Source organism: Parus major, chromosome 5, assembly GCF_001522545.3.
Source record: "Parus major isolate Abel chromosome 5, Parus_major1.1, whole genome shotgun sequence".
NCBI classification, from domain to species: Eukaryota; Metazoa; Chordata; class Aves; order Passeriformes; family Paridae; genus Parus; species Parus major.
The window spans coordinates 13,423,049-13,445,034 of record NC_031774.1 but is presented as its reverse complement, the minus strand read 5'-3'; the positions used below and the strand labels follow the sequence as shown (position 1 = coordinate 13,445,034).

The following is a 21,986-nucleotide window of genomic DNA, read 5'->3' as shown; positions in this document are numbered from 1 at the left end:
TTACCCTTGCATATCTGGAGGAGTAGGGATCCTCAAAGAGTGCCCAGATGCGGGGCTGCCACCGTCTCCAGAAGCCCCCAGACCTGCCATCTGGGGAGTCACTAAGTGCTAGGCGTTTTGTCATCTCCAGCTCATCTTCACCATCACCAGAGTCTCCGGTGCCATCTATGTCTCCGTCCTCAGCACTGCTATCCAGGGGCGCCCCACCAAAGCTGTCCAGAGCCTCTTCGGCGTCGCGGTGCTGCCGGTAGGTCATCCAACAGCAGGGCTCCACATCGGTCTCATCGATGCCCCAGAAGGCCAGCTCCTCCTCATACAGGGGCCCGCACACGTCCGCGGGGCAGTGCAGTTTGCCAGTGCGGTAGTAATTCAGGATGTGGGCGAAGACGCCCGGGTGCCGGTCAAAGAAAAACTCATCCGTGCGGGGGTCATAGTCAAAGTGGCTGTGGGCATCGGGCTCAGCGATCCAGGCCAGCCGCGTGCCGGGCAGGGTGCGCAGGGTGCTGCGGTAAGTCTGGTGCCTAGTCCCTCCCACGTTGATCACAATGCGGTCGCTCTCGTCGCCCTGGCCCATCTCGTCTCTTATTAGGCATGTCGCAGACTCATCCAAGCAAGCACGGCAGGCAGCAAGCCCGTCAGGGGACGGCTGCTCGGCGGCAGTCGGTGCCTAAGCCGAGCCTCGCTCCGGGCCCGCGGGGGCGAGGGGCCCCGGCCAGCCCCGCTCCCCCGGGGCCGCTCCGAGGCGATGCCGGTGGCGGTGGCTCCCGGCGCTGCGCCGCCTCCGTCTGGAGTCAGACGCTCGGGGTCCGCGGCAGCTGCAGCCGCGGCGGAGGGGCAGGGGCAGGGGGGGCCATGCTCCGGGAGCGCGGGCGCTGCGGTGCCGGAGGGGGAGGGCCTTTCCCTGGTTGGACGTGGCCAAAAGCACAAGGGAAAAAAAAAAAAAAAAAAAAAAAAAAGGAGGGGAGTGGGGGGGGGAGAAAAATCACGGCACCGGCGCTGCCCACAGGTGCGCGGGGCTGCGGGGCGCCGGTGCTGGCTGCAGTCCCCGCGGAGAACGCGGGGCTGTGCCCGCGCCCCTCCCGGCGGTGCGGGGCGGGGGGCGCTGCCGGTGCTGAAGGGACAGCGCCGCGCTCCCGCCGCCTCCGCCCCTGCGCCCGGCCGGCCCGGGTCGAGCGCTTGCCGGTGCGGGCGGCGGGACCCGCGGCGCTGCCGCTGCTCCTCCCGCTGCTCCTCCCGCTGCCGCCGCCGCCGCCGAGCCGCTCGGTGCAGCCGCCCGCCGCCGGGCACCGCCGCGCAGGCGCCGCTCCCGCCCGGGTCCTAGCGCGGGCCGCGCCCCCCGCACCCGCCGCTCCCCCGCCGCTGCCGGGACAGGCTGCCCGCTCCAGCAGCCGCCGCTCGGGGAGAGCGCCCTCCCGCCCCGCTCCCCTGCCCGCAGCCGCGCGGTGGTCACGCCGGGGGTCCCATTCGGGAGCGGTGGGTGTCCCGGTGCTGCCCCTCGGCTCCGAGTGACCCTCTAGAGCACCATTGACGTGACTCACGGCTGTGTTCGTCCTGCCTGAACCGGACTGGCTGAAGGGCAGAATGCAAGACCTTCCCAGGCGTGAATTTCTTTCCTCATGACCAGGGGTATGCACGGTTATCCCTTCCTGTCCCGCTGTGCTTTTACTTTGTCCCATACGCCTACACTGCTTCTCCATCTTTTCCCGCTGTTCACTTGGTTTTTTTCCTAACATCTGTGTTGGTAGGAAGTTGTAATTTGTGTTTGTGTTTTTTATTCTTTTTTTAAAATTTTCATTGATCCACAAATAATGACAAGGGAAGTTTCAAAAAACCCCCAGTTCCTGTCTTACAAAGAACTTGAAGAACAGCGGGAAGACGTTGTGTGGAAGGGAAGTAAGAGAGGTATGTAGATGTGTTCTGTACTTTGTTTTACTTGCTGTTAGTGACACAGGAGGAATGGGCTTATGGGAGAGCCTGGAGAGCTGAGCCTTTGTGGATTGAGGCCATGCCATGGTGAAATATACCAAGTTGGAAGGTACATAGTTAGGGAATGCTGCTGGAGTGTAAAAGTGGTAGGGACAACTCGATGCTCAACAGAAGAGGACAGACATGGGGAATGCAGTTAGTTGAATTCAAAGTATGACTGAAATTCAGATGTGTGGGAACAGCAGGTGAAGAACAAGTGGAAGGCTTGTCCTTGTCAAGGAACAATTGGTATGCTCAGGTTTGTGAGAGGAGGTCACCTGCAAATTCCTTGCAAAGAATGTTGCACGGTTGGGATGCAGAGAAGAAAACTTTGCACTAGCTGTGGTGAGATGTTCCAAGGAGGTCTGACCAGCAGATTTGTCTGTGAAAATAGTAACAGACTGCTCTTTAAGCTGATGGGGTAGAGGGAAGGCCTGAGACCTGGTGCTATTTGTATGTGACTCTTGGGAAAAGGGAGGGAAGACAGCAAGAATGGGAGTAAGGCATTTGTATCATCTATGAATGAGAAAGGAGAAAGTGAGGCTAAATCAAGGCAACTCGGCACTTTAGCTAGCATAAACTGGTGAAAAAATCTCGAGGAAGAGATGCCAGACAGCAGCTTCAGCACTGGGACTGAACAGAGGCAGAAAGGTTGATGACAGAGGGAGAATCTGAGAATCACAAGTACAGAAACACTATCTAAAATCCTTGAGAATTGCCAGCCAGAGGACACAGAGGGAAAAGAGGGCTGTGAACCCAAGCCTGGCATTAAGAAAGGAAAAGAGGATGTTGACTCACTGACAGAAATTATACATGCGAAAATGCTTTTAAAACATAGTAAATGCCTATTTTTTATAATAATAGATCAGGGGACCAAGGGGAAAGAACTGTAGGGTGGATTCCAAGAGCTAACGAAAGCTGCGAAGGGCAAGTGACCCAAGAAAGATGTTAAGGCCCTATGAACCCTAGGCTGGTGGGTCCTTCTGGTCACATCCACAACTGTAAAGACTCTTTCCCCGTTCATTAGCTCCTGCCTTCTGTGATACCTTACCTGCAGTGAGTGATTCCTCTTGAGGAATTTCAGTGTTAGGATCTAAAGTGACAGTGGGGATGAAAGGGATATTGAGCAGCTTCCCTTGCTTGGGTTTCCCTTCTTGTCTGGGAAACTGAAAGAGGGTGGTGCAGGACCTTAAAAGTCATCTGGGAGTACATGTTAAAAGCTAGAAAGATTGTTTGAAGAGAGTTTTCATGGACTCAGATGGGGAGGCCATGCTTAAGTGACCTGCAAGATTTCTTTGAGGTTACTAAAGCTGTAATTGATGAAGAAGCATTGGTAGAAACAGAAGAATTGGATGTTTCAAAAGACATGAAAGAGGGCCCCAACTTAGAGACTGATGGACAAGTGGGAGCTTGTGAGATCTGGAACAAGATAGCTGCTGAAATAGAAGGTCTTTTAGAAATACAAATTGGAATGTAAGTTTAGACATTATTTTCATGTGGAAAATGAAAGAAAACATCATGTTTGAAATTTACATAGAAGCTTGAGAGGGAAATTGTTCAAAAATAATATCTTTATTTCAAGGATTATGGCACAAAATAACTGCATATTAAGGCACAAAGAGTTTGCTTTGCATGGTAGATTATAGCATGATTCACATTCATTTAATTAGCCATAGTTGATAACACTGCATAGGTGGCTGCTGGTTTGCATGAAATGGAAGTTTTAAGATAGATTTGTAGCAGCTGCTGTGTCTGAGCAAAGTTTTGCTTTCAGCTTGCCATATAGCAATATAAAATTCTAGTTTCATTTTAAAAAATAGTTTTATATAATTAGAAATGTTTGGACTATGATAGACAAACCAAATGATCTAATTTTCCAAGTTCCAGTTTGCAGACAAAAACTTCCTATGGAATTATGACTACTCTCAAACTTGGCAGTGGCACTTCTATCCTCCTAGTTCCATGAAAATAACAATATTATAACTGGATTCTATTTTAGTTTATGTTTGACATGTTTAAATTTTTAAACATCTGGTTTACATTTGATATCTTTAAGGAGGACTTAATGTGAATGTAGATGTGTAAGTCCACAAGTTGTCTAGCTTTTCTGTGATACTACTTGTCATTTTAAATTAACCTATTAATTAATCTTACTAAGTTTTACATGTTAAAAATAACTAAACCAGCTTTAATAATGTTGGGAGACCTCTGTGGGAAGCACAGAGTTGATAGGTTATCCAAACAGTTCACAGTCTGTTTGGAAAAGGGTTATGGTATAGCAGCAGCAGCTACAGGTGGTGTTATCACAAAATTTTTAAATGCGTTAAAAGCCATTCACCCTGATAATGCTTTTTTTTTTTTTTCCCCCCCCCTTAACTGATTCTAGTAACAGGTGAGAGATTTTGATGATCATCTGCATTGAGCTGGAGCTGACCAAAATCTGGCATAAGTGAGGAAAATAAGTTGCAGAGTTTAGAAAGGTCTCTCTGAAGGTCTGCCTTGTGGCACACGTACTACTCAGGAGAGTATGTGTGCACTTCGAGCAGTCCTGTTGGCCTATGTATCATTTTAGCTGTTCTCCTAACTCAAAAGTTTTAGTGGTGATAGGGGAAGAATAACTTTAAGCCATAGATATATTTTAGTTTCAAATCTACTGTGTAGCTGAGTTAGAGCGTGGATCTGTTTACTAATTTTGTCACTGGTGTTAGGTCTTCTCACTGTTCTGATGACACAGGAAGAGTAAGTCCTTCTTTCCCCTCTGTATCTGGTGTACTGGGATCACCTTTGTTGCCCTATACTTCAGCATCCCCAGGGTAATTATATACAAGAAAAGGTAGGTTGTCTTTCAGACAGAGGTCTAAATTCTGTCTACAAACTAAAAAAAAAAAAAAAATCTAAAAAAAACAACTAGTGGGATCACATGCTATTCTTTTTTTAATCCCCCCCCCTCTACTTCTTTAGCTGAAAACTGCAGTGATTTCTGTCTAACTCCAAAGGAGCTTTCTTCTCAGTGTGGGAGATGACTGAGCATATATTCCCTAATACTCCTAAACTTAGTAACTCATTAATTTGAAGTGAAATTTTAATCTTTTTCTAAAATTTTATTTCATTGTTTTCATTATGGTATGAAGATATTTTGCCACTTACTGAAGATGCTGGATTGACAGATCTGAATCCCAGTGCTGTATAGGCACAGAAATGCATGCCAGGAAGCTTTGCTCTATGCTTTGGTGCTTTACTAGTGTATCAAGAGTATGTGATTTTGCACTGCTCTATAGCCTCTTCCTTCACTGAGGTTTCTAGTGAGGATACCAACAATGGTGACAGCTGAAGAAGCTCCCACCCCTGAAATGTAAGCCTAGCTCTGACTCCATCAGTCAGTTTGTCTTCAAAGAAAAAGAATGACCCATTGTAACAATATGAAGAGCAAAGGAGATGTTGAGCGAACCTGTGACTTTGTGCACAACTGTGAATATAACTAGAGAGTACATTCAAAATGTTTTAAAGCTGGAGGAGGCTAAGAGAATTATTTGTAAGAGTTACAATCTCAAAAGAAAAGGCAGCTAGGGTTGGAAGACCAGGTTTGTAATGCTTGAATGCTATAATTCATCCTGTGCTCTCTTGTATTAAATTCATGACAACTCAACAGTATTTCAGTGCAGTTCTTTATCAGTTTTAGATTACATCATGCTGTGAATTGCTCTGTTAGCATTGATCCTTGTAAATCATTTGGTTTGAGGTCTTCAGATGGAAAGCTGTGATGCACTTCAGCTTGCAATGTACTTACTTTGTCCTTGAAAATCATTTAAAAATAAAGCAGCTGCAATTGCATAGATGTTATTACTTTTCTGAAAGGCTAGATTTACCCCTCTGAATTGTCATTAATTGGATGAAAGCCTTTCATAGAAAGAATGAGAATGGAGAAAAAAATTGTGGGTTGGTGCTTGATGTCGAGTGAAGGAGTCATAGAGATGCTGCATGTCTGAAGAGAAATGTAGCTCAAAGCCTGATGCAGAGAAGTCATTTTTCTTTTAATGAGAGTAATCAGAGCAGCAGAAGTTATGGCTAAATTCTTGTTCCTGCACTTTTATAGCTGGATTTTTTATTCTTAATTAATTCAGTTTTACTTGAATATGTACTTCATTGCCTTCCATGTTTTCCAGCTGTTGCATGGCTTTGTTTTGAGCTGAGAAGCATTTGCCATGCTCTACCTGATGAGTTGCACTTGTTCATCCATTTCTACTGGGCTGACACTGCTGAGTGAAGGTTCTTTTTGATTTGAAAATTCCTTTGGGATCCTTCAGAAAGTGTGCAGCAAACCGTGAGATAAATGGAAGCTGCTCTGGAAAAAAAATGGAAGTAATATTGTGACATGTTAGAGATCATCTTTGGTCTTTACCCATTCCATTAACTAAGAGAAACTCCCACTTGAATCCATTTGGTTTTGCTGAAAATTTATGGGAGATGAAACTGAGCAGGATACAGTTATGGAGATGGTGCCCATGAGTAAGGTGAGGTGGTGGAAGTGGTGTTCTAGTGCTTGCTGAAAGGACTGGGGAGATTTCCAAACTGTCTTATCTGCAAGGAAAGAGAAGATTGCACCTTCCTGACAAAAAAGGGCAATAAGCACTGAAAAAAAACTGCTGAGTTATCTGTCTCACCCTGGGTTCTTAAATCTAGCCTGGGTGAGGCACTGGGCTTCTCTTGGAGCACATCCTCAAGTCAAGGCTGTAGTAAAAGTGTTAGGATTTGTCTTTGATGAGACATTCCCTAAGACAGAAATAATTGTTCCTCAAGAAATCTTGAGGCTAAATCACAGAAAAATCTGCTTTAAGCATCTGAAATTAGGCATACAGCTAATGTGCTACTTTATTACAATGTGGAGCTATGGAAGGATTTGTCCCTTGTCTTCTTCCTGCTGATCTAGGTGTGATCCAGCAAAAAACCAGCTGGTGATGAGGAAAATTGAGCTTACACAATTGGAAGTTTCCTGTCAGCACATAACAAAAAAACCCTTATCGAAACTCGTTACTACGAGCTGAGGTCAGTCATCCTGAGGGCTCTGAATCTGCATTGCCAAAAGAGCACACATAGGTTGGAACCATTTACCATGTCCTATAGCTAGAGTTTCAGAAAAGGCCAGGGACTTGGCTTTATTTTATTAGTTAATTTGTTCTGGGGAGTCCTAGAAGGTCCTTGACTTTCTCAGACTGGCCTAGTCAGCCTTTTCTGGAAAAAACCCTACTAATGCTGTCATTACGTTTTTAAGATCTCAGCCAATTTGCAGGTGCATGAACATAGCAACAGACACAAACACATAGATACAGACATATGTATTTCACAACTACTATATACAGAATACAGAACAGGAGGTGCTAGTCTTTTCTTGAAAAAGCATGCAGCTCTCAGTGCTGCAAGTGCATCTTTTTCATTTAACCACCAAAAAAAAGCAAAAAACAAACCAGGATCTGTTTCTGACTAAGGAGTATGGAATATGCTCCATTTTTTAAAATGTATGTACTTAACCAACAGCTGACTATTTCTCCAATACAACAAAATAATTAAAACTTTTTTTTTTTTACTTAAATGAAAACTTAATTTTAGTTGAATGATTCACTTTTCACAGCTGCTATTACTTCTTCAGCATACTCTGTGTTCACAATAGTAACCGAAATGTCCTCGGGCAAACAGATGGGAAAATGGCCTGCAAGTCTTTATTGTTATAAACGATTTGTAAAACTTTAGATGTTGAAAGGTAAGAGCAGTTTAAATAAATCTCAACAATTCTGACTCAAAGGTTTAAAGCATTGCTTAAATCCCTTGATTAACCCAGCTTCTCAATATTTGACATGAATCAATAACTCTGAGATGTCTTTTCTGTTCCCTAGCTTTGTAAATATTTATGCAGCTGGTCCCATGAAATATGACATTTAATCCTGTTGAAGTAATTATTTGAATGCTGCATATGAAGAGATATAAAGTATAATGGTTCCAGTGATGCTAGTTAAATAGTTGGCACTAAAGATGAAATCTGCTGGATTTCTTTTGTCAAGAGCCAGGATTTATACAATATAAATGTGAGTAAATGGAAAGCAAAATCCATGTTTTGTCCCAAATCTTGGACTAGCTGCTGGGAATGCAGGTTTCTTTATCCTGTCTCATGCCTGGGCCTATACCTTAGCATTAATACCAGCCTTTTGTTCCAGTTAAATGAAGTGTTGAGAGCTAGAAGAAGGGCAGTAGTGAAGGGATGGCACCTCTATTAGCTTGTCCTCTGCCTTTCCCTTCTGGGACACACCATATTGAACAGTCTCTGCACTCCAGGGAGCAGGAATATGCTCTACCCAGAATTTCTAGGACCTGGGGAAGACTTCTGTAGGAATTCTCGTGCAATAGGATTACATCAGCCCTCCACACTGTGGCTGTAATTCCTGTCAAGATTTGCAGCAGGTTTATATTTAAATGGTTTTGTTTGAGGCACAGTGATTGATATGCATGTTCCCATGACGCTGCACTTTCAGTCATTGTTTACTGATTCAGTCTGATTCATCTGTGGGTTCTGCCAGGTTTTGCAGTCGTAGTCTTTGCCTCTAGGTAGTCCAGCAGTAGAAGCAATTGGGAAATAATGAGGAAGCAGAGAAAGATCACAGTGGGACAAGATATTCAGAGTTGGCCTGCAAGAAATCAGAGTTAAGTCTTCCTTCAGAAATGCTCCATTCTCATATAAAATTGGACCTTTCTGTTCTTCTAGGATGGATTCTCATCCTAAGACAGCCTATAATAGCATGTTTATCGGCTTTCCTGTGAAGGAATGAGAAAAAGCAGTGTCCAATACAAAATAGATTTATTATCAAATCTATAACAAAAACCTTTTTTTTCCTTTGAAAAATTTCTAACTGTAATAAAAAATGCAATAGATTTCTACAGTTTCTTCTGAAATTGTTCTCCAGCTTATCCTACCTGTTAAAAAGTGAAGGAAATGATCGCTTGTGTGGTAGTAATTCGGGATGTGGGCAAAGATGCCCACATGCTTATATGCTTATCTGCTTTATCATGCCAAGCCCCTTGAGAAGCCAGCTATCATTATATAGAAAGGTCTTCATACAAGTGCTGTGCTTGTGTGGCCCAGTTTGACCATTGCATAATCCAAGAAGACAGACGCATGCTGCAAAGGACGGAGCACCACAGAAAAGGTGACAGGGGAATTCAGTGAAATTACTCTTGGTTTTCCTGAGTTTATGCTTGTAAAGTCCTTAGGAGGTATTTTGACCAGTATATCCACAAATATCTATACTTCTGATTAGGTCAAAATCCAGATGATTGCATTGTGTTACTAATGGAATCTTCTTCAGCTTTGTTTCCATATTCTGTTGTATTGCTTCTCTTATTGACTATTTCTCCCCTCCTAACCCTAGGCTGAATAGGATCTGCAGAATGCTGCTTATGTTTAAGGATATACTTTCAGGTACAGGATTGCAATAAGATACAGGTTGGGACTGAAATAATAAAAACATTTCTTAAAAAAAGTTTGGATTTTCAGGTACACCTGAAAGTTTTGAAGGCCCAAGAAATCTGGGGGGATTTGGTCCAGTTGGAAATCAGGCTAGAGACAATATATCAAAGTATGAATTAAAACTTTCCAAGCTGAAAATATAAAACTAATTATCTTGGTTAAGAAAAAATAAAATATTTTGCTTATTCTAGCCAATTAATATTAATGTGTAGATACCAAGTTAACAAGTACATAAAATAGCAATGGGACAAATTAAGAGAGTTGTGTTAATGTGCACAGACATTTGCTCAGTCAACCAAAGTTCCTAAAGGCTCAGCTGCAAGTCTGGAAACATAAACACTCATGCCTAAAATAGAATTTATATTTTTTTTCTTTCTCCATTGTGTATTCTACCACCAAACCGAACAAAAAAAGGCCACAGGTAATGGTCATGGAGTGCTTAAAGGGCATCTACCTTCCCTCATCACAAAGTGAAGGTATCTCAGACACTTTTAGCTGCAAAACATACATGCAGGTATCATTGTGTGATTCAGCTGTTAGGACTAGGTGATCTGATCAATCTTTTCTGTATCTCTTGTTCATAAGAATTATTTGTACTTAAAGGAAGGAATAATGTTTTGGCAATCACATTTGAGGAATAGTTTGTTTGGGGTTTCTTTTCCCCCCTAAGATGCACAGCAGAACTCAGAATTCTTATGGCAAAAAAAGGCCAGAGAGCAGATGAGGTGAGATGACAGATTTGGGTAAAACATGAGCAGCCAGCTCACAACAAGCAAGTTCATTGCGTGACAGTCTTCCTGCTCTTCCCTAGGGACTGAGCAGAATGGTTCAAGAAGGAGCAGATGGAAACAGCTGCCAACAGATGAGTACTGGAATGGATTCAAGCCACGATACTTGCTGGAACTCAAGAGTTTGTGATGGCCTGAGCTTTCCCAACCACAGATACCTAAGATTTGGAGCTAGGCAGCTGTCAGTCTTTATTTATGAGGACCATTTAAAAAACCCCACTTTTGTCCTATGGTGTGGGGAATCTTTTGAGATGTGGTTACAGATAATACTAAAGATGAAAGAACCCTACTAAGATATTTTTCATGAATGTGTCTATCTCATAGTCCATTCACTCAAAATGATTTTTCTCTTGACCTTGAGCTGAGATTTAACAGGTGGGTAAAAGATAAATTTAGGAAGGCCAGTGACGTAATGCTGACACTTTTATGTCTTCTTGCATAATTTCGAGCATACTATGAAGAATAATAAATGGCAAAAACTAAAGTGTCCTTGGCAAACAATCAAACAGAATAGCACCCTGTGATATTTTTACCTTTGTTTCCCCTTACCACACACAGTTTTTACTCCCACAGAGCTTGAAATATTATCCCAGCATGTTAATTTATTTCTTCCAGAGTTGCTCTGACCATTGCATTTAACATCTCTCTTGGAAGTACTTCAAACCAAGTGGCTGGCTCCATCTCTAGCTTTGTTAATTAGGCACATTACTCGCTTGCTTTTTTTCATATCGCTTAATGTAATTGGCATTTGTGAAGCTTTTGAAAGGCATGTTTGGGACTACATTTTGTGCAGCTGGCTTTCAACTGCAAGCTGTTTCAAGTGTGTAGTTCTGTAGAGGACAGGCTTTGAGAGAGTAGAGCATGTGTGCCTAGCACATACCACACTTTCTTTCCTAAGGGAACAAAGGGATGAGAGTGCGGACTGTCCTGTACAAAGGAACATGTGTGACACATGAACCCCCTTGCATGAATTTGTATTTCTATGGCATTCGATGTGTAATGAGAGCATTACGTGCCCTGGATGAAGAACTGTTCTCCCTTTACAAGCTGTTGCATAAATGCTTTGCTCTGTCATGGTCTTCATCCCGAACTTCAGGCCTCACATAGGGATGCCTTGCCATATAGACACAAAAGCCTGTAGTTTTTCTGTAAAAGTGCATCTTTGAGCATCCAAACTCAAACCATGAACTTGTACTTGCTGTAATAATCTGAACAGATAAGAGTACCGATACACTGTGTCCACTGCCAGCCAGACTGATGAATTTACACTGGGTAGGAAATCGGCTGATTGATTTCAGCTGTCACGGTGTGAAATGACACTCCCTGCCTGAGCTGAGAAAGAGTTAGATGTGAGAGTTTAGGGGAGAAAAAAGGGAACGTGTGCACTAAAAACAAAGATGTCAAAGTCCTGTTTTTCATGGAAAGGCTGCCCTCCGGTGGCCTGGAGAAAAACCTACACGCTGCTTGTTGGTTCAGTAATGCACTTTCACGCTGCAGCAAGCAGCAGCTCTCAAATGTGGATTGTCTAGGCTGCCACCTCAGGAAACCCACAGATGCCATAAAAACAAGTAAAAAAATTCAGTGCAAAAAGGTATTGCTTTATTTGGTTTAGGATTCAGAAGCAGAGCATCGATGTGAAAAAAAGGAATGTTGTGTGGTCGAAGTATAAATGAAATATAGAATGGTTTGCATTGGAAAGGACTTTCAAGATCATCTCATTCCAACCCCTCTGCTATGGAAAAGGACACCTCTCACTATCCCAGGCTGCTCAGAGCTCCAGGCAACCTGGCCTTGAACACTGCTAGGGATGGGGCATGCACAGCTTCTCTGGGCAACCTGTTCCAGTGCCTCACCAACCTCACAGTAAAGAGCTTCTTCCTAATATCTAACCTAAACCTACTCTCTTTCAGTCTGAAGTCTTTCCCCCTTGTGCTGTAACTACATGGTCTTTTAAACAGTCTCCTTAATCTTTCTTGTATTTTCCCTTCAGGTACTGGAAGGGCACCCTAAGGCCTTCTCTTTTCCAGGCTAAACAGTTCCAACTCTCTCAGCCTTTCCTTGTAGGAGAGGTGCTCTGTCCCTCTGGTCATCTTGGTGGCCTCCTCTGGACTTGCTCCAACAGATCAATATCCCTTCTATGCTGAGGACCTGGATGCACAGCTCCAGATGGGGTCTCATCAGAGCAGAGTAAAGGGAAAAATCACCTCCCTTGGTCAGGTGACCAAGATTTATGCCCTACTGAGGGACTTTGTCACCAGGGAATCTCATTGTGATCCTGCTGTCATCTGCAGTTCCTGTGCATCTTGGCAAGCAGCCTGTCTCCCCGAGGATGACTGCTCTCAGCACAGGCCATTCAATGCCTTCAAAGACCTTACATTTTCTCCCTCCTTTTGTCTTTTTTTTTTCACTTAAAAAAAAGAAAAATAGAATGGTGCCACAACATTTGTCTAGCAATAAAAAAGCCAAAACCCAACCAACCTACTATTCTTCCAATTTTTTCTCTCTGTTTCTGTAGAAGGTTCATGGCAGGAAATAATTTTTTTTTTCCAGTATATTTTCCTTGATGTAACTAATGTGCTGACTGAAGACTGAATTTTTTTTGCTGTTTCTGCACCAATAAACCTTACATTATAGAAAGATGATGAAACAGAACATGGAATTCACCAAGCAATGATTTCAGGAAGAAACGCAGTTTAAATTTTTCCCAGCAGATGTGGCTGTTGGACCAGAAAAGGCTCAATGTCATTTCAGGTGGGTTAGGGAGGACTGTGGAGATGGGGAGACCACCTTCTACTGCCATGGACATACAGCACTAGATAACTGTGCTGAGACAGACTTCTGAGTGAATCTGACTCCCAAAAAGACCCAACCAACAAAACAAACAAAATTGCATCATTAAGTGGGTTATTGTCTGTTAGAATTTTTAGTAAATTTTTAATAAATAATTACAGTATTTTCCTCCCTGTTGATTAATGTGAGGTTATTCACTGAATATTCATTACATAAAATAGCACACTTGTTGATGGCATTATGATGTCTGTGTATGGTAAAAGTTATTGGTGTTGTAGGAAGAAAATGTGAGTTCAGTGCCATGTTTAATATATTATTGGGAAACCCCTGAGGTTTTTCTATCACCCTATGGTTACAGGATAAGTCAGTTTTCACCTTTAGCTTACAATGTTAAGGTAGTTCAGAAGTGTCTGTGTATAAAACAGGTAGGTTTCTGGGTCCACAGGGAAATTTCTGGGTTCCTTGTACTGGCCCAAGTGGCTTTTTATCAGACATATTTCTAATTCCTGCTAGGTCCTGTGAGGGAAAGGACTATCTGACAGCTCTTCTGTATTATGCTAGGGACAATCCCCTCCCTTGTTAGCCCTGAAATGTCAGATATTGAAAGGTCTTCACTTAATGACATTCCCAGTTGTGCAACAACCCTGTTGAGAAGGGAGCATGCTGCATCCATCAAGCAGAGGAGGTCATGGCTGTTCAACAGTTTTACTAGAAAACCAGTGATTTGAAAGGCTGAGGGAGGGTGAGCTGATAGTAAATAGTGTTTAATGAGATTCTTGGATGTGCCTCCCAAGATGATCTCCAGGTTGTGCTGTCAGAGATTTGCACTCTGACTCTACAAAGGCCTTTTTTACCTACTGCCTGCAAAGCCAAGATTGCCACATGCAAGTTATGTGAAATGACCTCCATACCATCTCCTGCTATCACAGGCTCCATGTCAGCCACTCATTTAGGAATGGTTGTAGGCTTTCAGCACTATTATGGGGGCAGTTTCTGGTTTGTATTTTCAAGATCAGGTGAGCACTAAAGCCTGGCAGCTTGTTCAGAGGGTTGTGCTCAGGGGGATCGGCACATCTGAAAGTGTTGTGACAGAAATGGGTCAGTGACCAGAGCACAAGTAAAGGGTCACAGCAGGGAGTTTGTCCTGGCTTTGCACCGCTATGTGAACACTATCCCACACAGTACTATGTGCAGTAGTCTGAAAATATTCCTCCTGAAGCTGGAAATATTCCTATTGATTTCAAGGAAATCTGTAAACAAAAAGGAAATATTAATTAATTCATTAAAATTAATGAGTATGAGCTACAAACATTTTCTTGCTTATTTTGTATGTACTTCTTCTGAAGATAGCAGTTTTGGCCCTCTGCACACTCTCAACCTTTCAAATATCTCTGTAAAATATAAGATATAAAATGAAAACTGTTTTTCCATCCACTTCCAAGGATTTTTTTTAAGGTCTTTATCTTGAGTTGAAAATGAAGTCATTTAGAAGAGCAGCATCTGGTATGAAGCAACTGCCAATTTAATGTCTCTTTAATATATTTGGATACAGATAATAAAATCTTTTTAAGGGGAAAAAATATATCAGGAATAGGTCATATATCTTTCACCTGAAATTGAGTGTTCAGTATGTCAAATACTTCTGTAGCAGTATTGCTATGATAATGCAGGAAATGGTGTTTAACACTGTTATTTGAAAACCCAGCAATTTTATTGCAATTTATTGTGAAATATTGAAAGTAGGAAAAAGATTATCTTCATTCTTATATGTGCAAATTGATCTGATGAAATGTAAAATTGGAGCATTTAGTATATGTAAGTGAGGTATAAATTTCTTCCTCTTTGCTTTTTCCATAGCAGTGATTTGAATGAGATAAACCAGTATTACTGGGCTTGTCATGCAGCACTTTCTTAAGTTACCAAATCAAATCAAACATTCCTAAAATACACACTTACCTTGTGTTTGAAGACAGCTACTTTGCTTTATTTGTTTGTATCTGTATGACCTTCCCTTCAAAGGCAGTGTTACTTAGGAAACATCATATTGAACTGGAACCTGTGTGATACAAACTTCCAGACTATCAGTGTGTGTTCAGAGCCTGTGCTGGAGTGTTTCTGTAGACCAAGGTAGGCTGTACTTTGTCTTGTAGGATCAACCCTAAGTGCCTAAATTCATCTTTACAAGCCCAGTTTAAGAACCAAAGTTTGTAAATGTTGGCTCAGTCTTGCATATGCTCCTTGGCTGTGTCAGAACTAAACTAAAGCTCTGAATCTAAATATTACTGGCTTCAAAATATTTACTCATAGACTGGGACATATTTCTATCAGTCACATGCTGTCCTCTTGATGCACAGGACTTTGTTTTAAATATATTTATTACCTTAGAAATAAACAGAAAGAAATGGCACAGAGGAATAAGTTTTCTTATCAAAGTAAAAAAATAAATATATTTGTAACCTAAACACGTATTTATCAGTGCTGGTGCCCTTTGGCCTTACTCCAGTGAACTTTTCTCACTGACATCAATGGGAGAAAGATGGGCTTTGCATAGGAAACCTATGAATGTTTTTTCTTCATCATCCATCCATCTATTTTGGGATGTGCTAAATGCCTGTTCTCTGTTGTAACATTAACATCAGTATGTGGAAACTCGGGTGGCTAAAATAAATCAGTGAAATGCAATATACATGACTTCACATGGAACTGTGTGTACGTTGTTGAGCACAAGTGCCCTGTGCCCACTCCGCCATGCCAGCCCTACAGCTGGGTACCCCATTGTGTCCCTCAGAAGTGGGCTGCAAGCAAGGCGGGCAAGGAACTGTGTGCTAACAGCATGTCCAGAGCCTCATTTAATGGCAGTAAAATGGATATTTTTACTGGACTCGAATTATGGGGATTAAAAGATCCTTAGTATTTAACAGGGGCATTTTTTTTGATCTTTTGCATTGTGGGCCCAATTGTTTGCTGAAGGCAATGAAAACTATATTGATAATGTTAGGTCCTGATTTGTGAGACACCTGTCTCTCCTTAGCTTTCCCAAGGCATACAGGCTTCCAACTAACCTGGGCTATTTTTCTAACCTTAGCAGACACGCTCCTGATTCATATTAGTATAAATTATCACATTCTCAAATTAGTTTGATTTTTATTTTTAATGGGAAAATGAAAGGGGTAAACTCAGTCTTAATGTTTTCTGCCCACAGGGAAATCAATGGGAGACCTTTACAAAGTTGGACTTTGATGAAGATGCTGAGTGGCCAGTCCTGCCTCAGAGTCTCCACTGATCTGTGGGAGCCTGGGCTGCTCCATGGAATGGTCCTGTGCCTCAACACTGATTTATCATCCACCATGACCACAAGCTCATGGATGAGGAAGGAATACCCATGGCTGCTACCATCCCTGCCCCTCTGGCTTCGGATAAATCACCAAGCTTGGAGCATGACCACCCCAGGAAGAAAGAGAAGCAACTGCATTTCTCTGCTCAACATATGGCAATTTGGTCCTCTCCTCTCCACAGAACATTGATCTTCAAGGCCATACATGATACATGAGTGGGACACATTCCCTGGAATTAGCTGTTCCCTCCTTTTTCATGCTTAAGAGGTAAGAGCTGCACAAACTTCCTCTATAATAGTCACCTAACAGAGAGTACAAAGTATTCTTTGTACTGTCAGCAAAGTATGATGATACCTAGATTGGTTTTCAGTGTGTTTTTTGTTTTTATTTTACTGTGATGTTTTTACAAAATCCATAAATCATAGGGATGTGATAAGAAACAGGTTATAGTTGCTGGTTATTCTTGTCCAGATGCACAGAAATGCCCTGATTGTTACTTTCCAACAACAGTCAGCTCGGGCTTAACATTTTTCAGTTGCACAGCCAGCTTTCAAGGTTACACATAGATACTGAATGAAACAGAGCCCACAAGGTTATTTTTAGAGAGGCTCTAAACAAGAAGTAAATCCCTGGAGCAGTGCTGCCAGAGATGCATAAAGTTCAAATCCAAATTAAAACTGCCTATCTTTGGCTTAAATTCCAGTTTGAACTTGAGGAAAACTCTGATCTATAACTTGAACTTTATGACAAAAACTCCTTTGCAATTAGTTTCTAATATCTGAGAACACATGAACCTGGTATGAACACTTGAAAAATAGAACTTGAATGAAAAATGTGAACGTTTGTCCAAAAATGCAGTACCTGTTCTTGTGAGATAGTGTTGTATGACTTTAAGTTTCAGTAGCTACACTGGAATTTAGAGAGTCTAATTTTTTGTGATTCTTAGTTTCAACACAGCTTTGTAAGATCAAGTCCTACAATGTAATTGTAAATTTTGGGGACAGGATGAGAAACAGATGCTTATTTACTGATTCCTATAATAATGACCTGTGATGCTCAGGTCTAGGTTTAGTAATGACCATGACAGAAAATGAAGAAAAGAGACCCCTTGTCAGCAGCATATTTATGCAAAGTAGTGCAACTGAAGCATGTTCTTGATTTCTTTGCTGAATCAGAGCCTATATCTTCTTCCTGCCAAGGCAGAGATCTAATACCACTCCTAAATGCACTAGTAATTCTAGAAGCCCTAATGAAAGTCAAGATAACACCACAGATTTTATAAATAAGGGTCTTTATTTAGAATACTGTCGAAAACATTCTTGGCAACCACATCATATAAATATATAAAGTTAAACACAACAAACCAAGCAATATTAAATATTTTAATTTCTTCCCCTTTTTTGTTTTAGGTTTTGGGTTTTTTTTCTTTTTTTTTAAATTTATTAATTTTTCTCTTTTTTACCAGTTTTTTTTTTTTTTTGGAAAGCAACTCTTATTTACAATTATACAAAAATTTTATAAAAAATGGTCCACAACCTTATTTTGGCCAGAACAGGAGTAATAGGAAGGATCTATCATGCCACTACTGCTGTAGATTTCTATTTTCCTCCACATTCAAGAGCCAACTTCCTATTCCCCACAGCCCAGATTAAACATTGGCCGTTTCATGGTATACAATTTTATCTGTAGACGTATTAAATAACTTTAGTTTAACAACCAATAAATAACTATGTGTACTTCAAAGTGATACAGGTTTGCAAAGTTATATAGTTGAAGGAATTTTCAGTGATATTTTAAAACTGGAACAATAAGTCTTAAGAAGTCTTCTCAACCTTACAAAGCAGGTACTGAGCGAGGCCGAACGGAGCAAATTGTTTTTGGTGCAGTCCAGCTGGAGGGGTCCTTATAGCACTTGGTAGATGGGGTTGCTGCTGCTGTTATCCTGGGGAAGTGGGGTGCAATTGGTGGGGGAAGGAATTTGGGCTCCACTATCACTCAGACTCACTCCTTCTGGAGGGGAACAGGGACTCCCTTCAGCAACAGTTTCCACTGAAGGTAGTATGGGGCATGTGGAATTATCTGTGGAAATCCTCTCTACAATGCTTGAGAGGCAATCGAGACTGGAAACAACAGAACTCTTCCCATGCTTTGCATCTAAAAAACAGACAAAAAGGCACTCAGATTATCAAGTGGATAGTACAGTTTAGATTAGATCAGATTATCAGTGGGCAGTACATATTTATGAGCATGTGAAGACACAGAGGAAATGAATATTGGTGAAGGACACCAATTATCAGAAAACAGATTGTAATTTCAAAATGGAAAAGAAGCCCTGCTCTGGGGACAGGGAGGAGCCAAGGCTTCACTGAGTTCATAGAAAGGGAAGAGCAGATTTGAAATCAATCATAAATTACTCCAATTTGCATCAATGATAGAATAAGAAGTCTTAATGTAGAATATGGTTAAATGCTGAAATTAGTTGCAGAGAATAACATACTTCTATCCAACTGTTATATTTTCAAAATAGGAAATGCAGCTGTAACGCATCCCTGTATTTGCAAATACACCTAGAGAAAATCCAGTGCCTCTACCAGCAGCAATGGCTTGCTGTCTGGAAAGGCAGGTCCTCTCTCAACCCAGCTGGGCATGGAGCAGGCACAGGAAAGCTGCTGCACTGCCTGCCTCTGTCCGGGTGCCGCTGTTAGGGCACATACTCACCATTTGGGGACTCTGTGTAGTAGCTGCTGTCATAGCTGTTCCTTCTGCGAGAGCTGCAAGGAGGCCCGCTGTACTCCATCTGGGAAGGAGAGAAATCCAAGCGAGGTCAGACTCTTACCCAAATCCCAGAAACCATCTAAGTTTGTATTTCAGACTCTGGTCTGTGCTGTCATTCCAGTCCTGGCTGAAATGTCATCAAGTTGTAGATTCTTTGAGTAAGGAAGAACATGACTTGGCTAGAAGGGGATCCACCCCAAAATATTTTATTTGGAACAGCTGTACCACAGGAAAGTTACCACCATGCCATTGAATGCTGCAGCTTTACAGCTAAGATGAGGGTTTCCAGCATTCTGATCAGATACAGCCCTTCATGTATCTTTAGTTTATAACAGGGAGACTGAAAGGGGAATTATGTCTTTTTAATTTAGGTTTTGAAGATTTTTCTAAACATGAATTCCTCTTTAAAAGCCTCTGTCTACCTTGTCTCTTTGTATTTCCTTCAGTTTCTCTTCCCATTTCCATTTTGTATAGAAAATGCTCTAGAACATTGACTAATATATTTGTTTCCAGTATTTTAATCCACAATGAAATTCCTCTGTTAAAAGAGGCTGTATCTTAAAGAGGAATTGTTCATTTAAATCTCTCCAATCTGTTAAGTATCTCATAATTGCAGATACTCAACTCAGTAATTATTATCCCCACCAGAGCACAAAAGTAATCTCTGGTCTGAAAGTGCAGTTCATGGCCTATCCAGAGAGGTGTCCTGGACTCTGGTCACCACATCCCCTCAACCCAGAGTCAGACCAGAGACTGAACCTACAGCCCTAGCCAAAAGGTGTGGGGATGAGACACCCATTGGCACCCACCCTTCTCCTACCATGCCCATAATGTACAAACAGGACTGAAAGCCTGGATTTTTCTTCCTATTGCTTGTAAATATCTGTGGAGGGGATGAAGTGAGTGAGAAGAGAAACGGAGAATTTTTTTCTTAAGGATCAAGAAAAACAATTCTTGTTGCTTAGACCCTCCCCCCATCATGATGAATGTCAGAAAACAAAACCCAGACTCTTAGCAAGAGAGTACTTACTTAGAGAGTAGTTACTCTGTGTAACTACCATGTCGTAGGGGGTCCTTGCTCTCTGCTGTCCTTAGAGACAAAGGTAATGACACAGCAGGAGATGGAAACAGGGATACCTCAGGAGCTATGGGAGCACCCGCAATGCCTCCAGGTGCCCATTCTAGGCAGCTTCCCAAAGTCCTCCCCCAGCAGCTTTGTCCTGTCTCCTCCAGGACATGGGGAACCTGCCTAACTTCTTACCCCAGGGAACAAAGCGTGTAAGAGATTCTTCTTCTTTCCCCAAGATCCTGTCATGCGGGAACCCCACCTCCCTTTGCTGCGGGTGCTCAAGGCACGAGAAATGACTTTGTCTTCTGCCTGGGGAGGTACAGAAGGCAGCTGCTACAGGAAGGGCAGGAAGAGGTGACCTGCCCTGCTCAGGTTCGGACCAACAGCGTCCAGGGCACCTTGGTGGCAGGGAATCCTCCCTGGGGCACTCACCATGCCGTCGGAGCAGTTGGAGCGGGGGCTGGAAGCGTCCGATTCCCCGCTGTAGTGCTCCAGCACCGGGTAATAAGCATCCTCCTGCTCCCGCAGCAGGGCCTGCAGGCTCTCGATGTAGCGGATGGCGTTGCGCAGGATCTCCACCTTGGGCAGGCGCTGGTTGGGGTTGGTGGAGGTGCAGCGCTTGAGGGTCTCGAAAGCCTCGTTGACCTTGCTGAGCCGCCGGCGCTCCCTCATGGTGGCGGCCTTACGGCGGTCGGCGTTGGTGGTCTTCCTCTTGCACGCCTTGCAGGCCCACAGAAGGCAGCGGCCAGCCTGGTGGTGCCCGCTGGGCGCCCGGACGTGCTCCTCCTCGTGCCCGTGGTGGTGCCCGTGGTGGTGTGCGTGCTCGTCGGGCTTCAGCAGACCCCCGACGTGCACCAGCCGGGGGTCCAGGTCCTCGAAGAAGTGCATGTCCGACGTGTTGAAGCACGGATCATCGTAGAAGTCATCGGCCGCTGCGAAGGAGCAGAGGGAGCCCTCCGTCATCTCCATGGGGCCCAGTAAGTCCATGGGGGCGGCAGAGGGGGCGGCGGCTGGGCCGGAGGGGACAGCGGGGGGCTCAGAACGGAGGGGCCTTCGACCGGGCTGCTGTGCGGAGCCGAGACCCCCGCAGCCTCTACCAGGTGAGGCCACCAGCGCTGGCTGCTGCCCCGACCCCTCCCCAGCCGCGCCGGTCTGGGAGCGCCACTCGGGGCCGTATTTATGGCCGAGCCCCCCGGCGCGGCGGGTCGGGATGGGGCGGGTCGGGGGGCGCGGCCGGGCGGGTCGGGGGCCAGGGCGGCGGGGGGGCCGCGGTGTCCCGCTGGGGCAGCGGCAGCCCGGGCGCTCGGATGCGCGCAGGGCTACATTTCCCCCGTTGTTTTTTTTTTTGTTTGTTTGTTTTTTTCTTCTCTCTCTCTCCGCTGCCCACCCTGCTGCCGCGCCAGGGAGAGCAGCCGCCCCGATGCCCAGAGGTGCCGGGTGCCACCGGCCGCTTGCCCGGGGAACAGCGGCGACGGCTCCCCTGGTTCCTCACAGGGAAGAAGCCCCCAGCCCCTGGACAGGTCTGTCCGCTGCCCTGCGGCCGCACGGGAAATTACTGCGGGGGCGTTCGTGGGGTCGGGCGGCTCCAGGGGACACCGCGGGCAGGCGGGACTGTGCGGGACGGCGGGGAAGCGGGACAGACGGAGAGCCGGGAGGTGCAGGGCAGAGGGGACAGGCGGAGAGCCGGGAGGTGCGGGGCAGAGGGGACAGGGGGAGAGCCGGGAGGTGCGGGGCAGAGGGGACAGGCGGAG

At 43.9% G+C, this 21,986-nt stretch overlaps 2 protein-coding genes and 1 long non-coding RNA gene across 7 annotated transcripts in view; 1 reads left to right on the top strand and 2 right to left on the bottom strand.

Moving 5' to 3' along the window:
* Positions 1-1,085, bottom strand: part of KCNC1 (potassium voltage-gated channel subfamily C member 1) — a 125,797-nt gene extending 124,712 nt beyond the window's left edge. For 2 of the 5 annotated variants that reach the window (XM_015629977.3, XM_015629981.3), the window contains exon 1: positions 5-1,080. In XM_015629977.3, coding sequence (XP_015485463.1) covers positions 5-574 — 570 coding nt within the window. In that variant the 5' untranslated portion in view covers positions 575-1,080. Of the gene's footprint in view, positions 1-4 lie in introns of all 5 variants that reach the window. The other 3 variants (XM_015629980.3, XM_015629978.3, XM_015629979.3) reach the window with 3 other exon arrangements.
* Positions 1,086-1,349: 264 nt separating this feature from the next.
* Positions 1,350-19,576, top strand: LOC109022690. The gene is made up of 3 exons (XR_002001853.2): positions 1,350-1,626; positions 1,817-1,902; positions 16,259-19,576. It is a non-coding gene; the product is annotated as an uncharacterized LOC109022690 (long non-coding RNA).
* Positions 17,857-21,377, bottom strand: MYOD1 (myogenic differentiation 1). The gene is made up of 3 exons (XM_015630378.3): positions 20,668-21,377; positions 19,110-19,188; positions 17,857-18,545 (listed from the first exon to the last, which is right to left on the bottom strand). The coding sequence occupies exons 1-3, from the start codon at positions 21,220-21,222 to the stop codon at positions 18,295-18,297; spliced, it is 885 nt and encodes a 294-aa protein (XP_015485864.1). The 5' UTR covers positions 21,223-21,377; the 3' UTR covers positions 17,857-18,294.
* Positions 21,378-21,986: the final 609 nt, after the last annotated feature.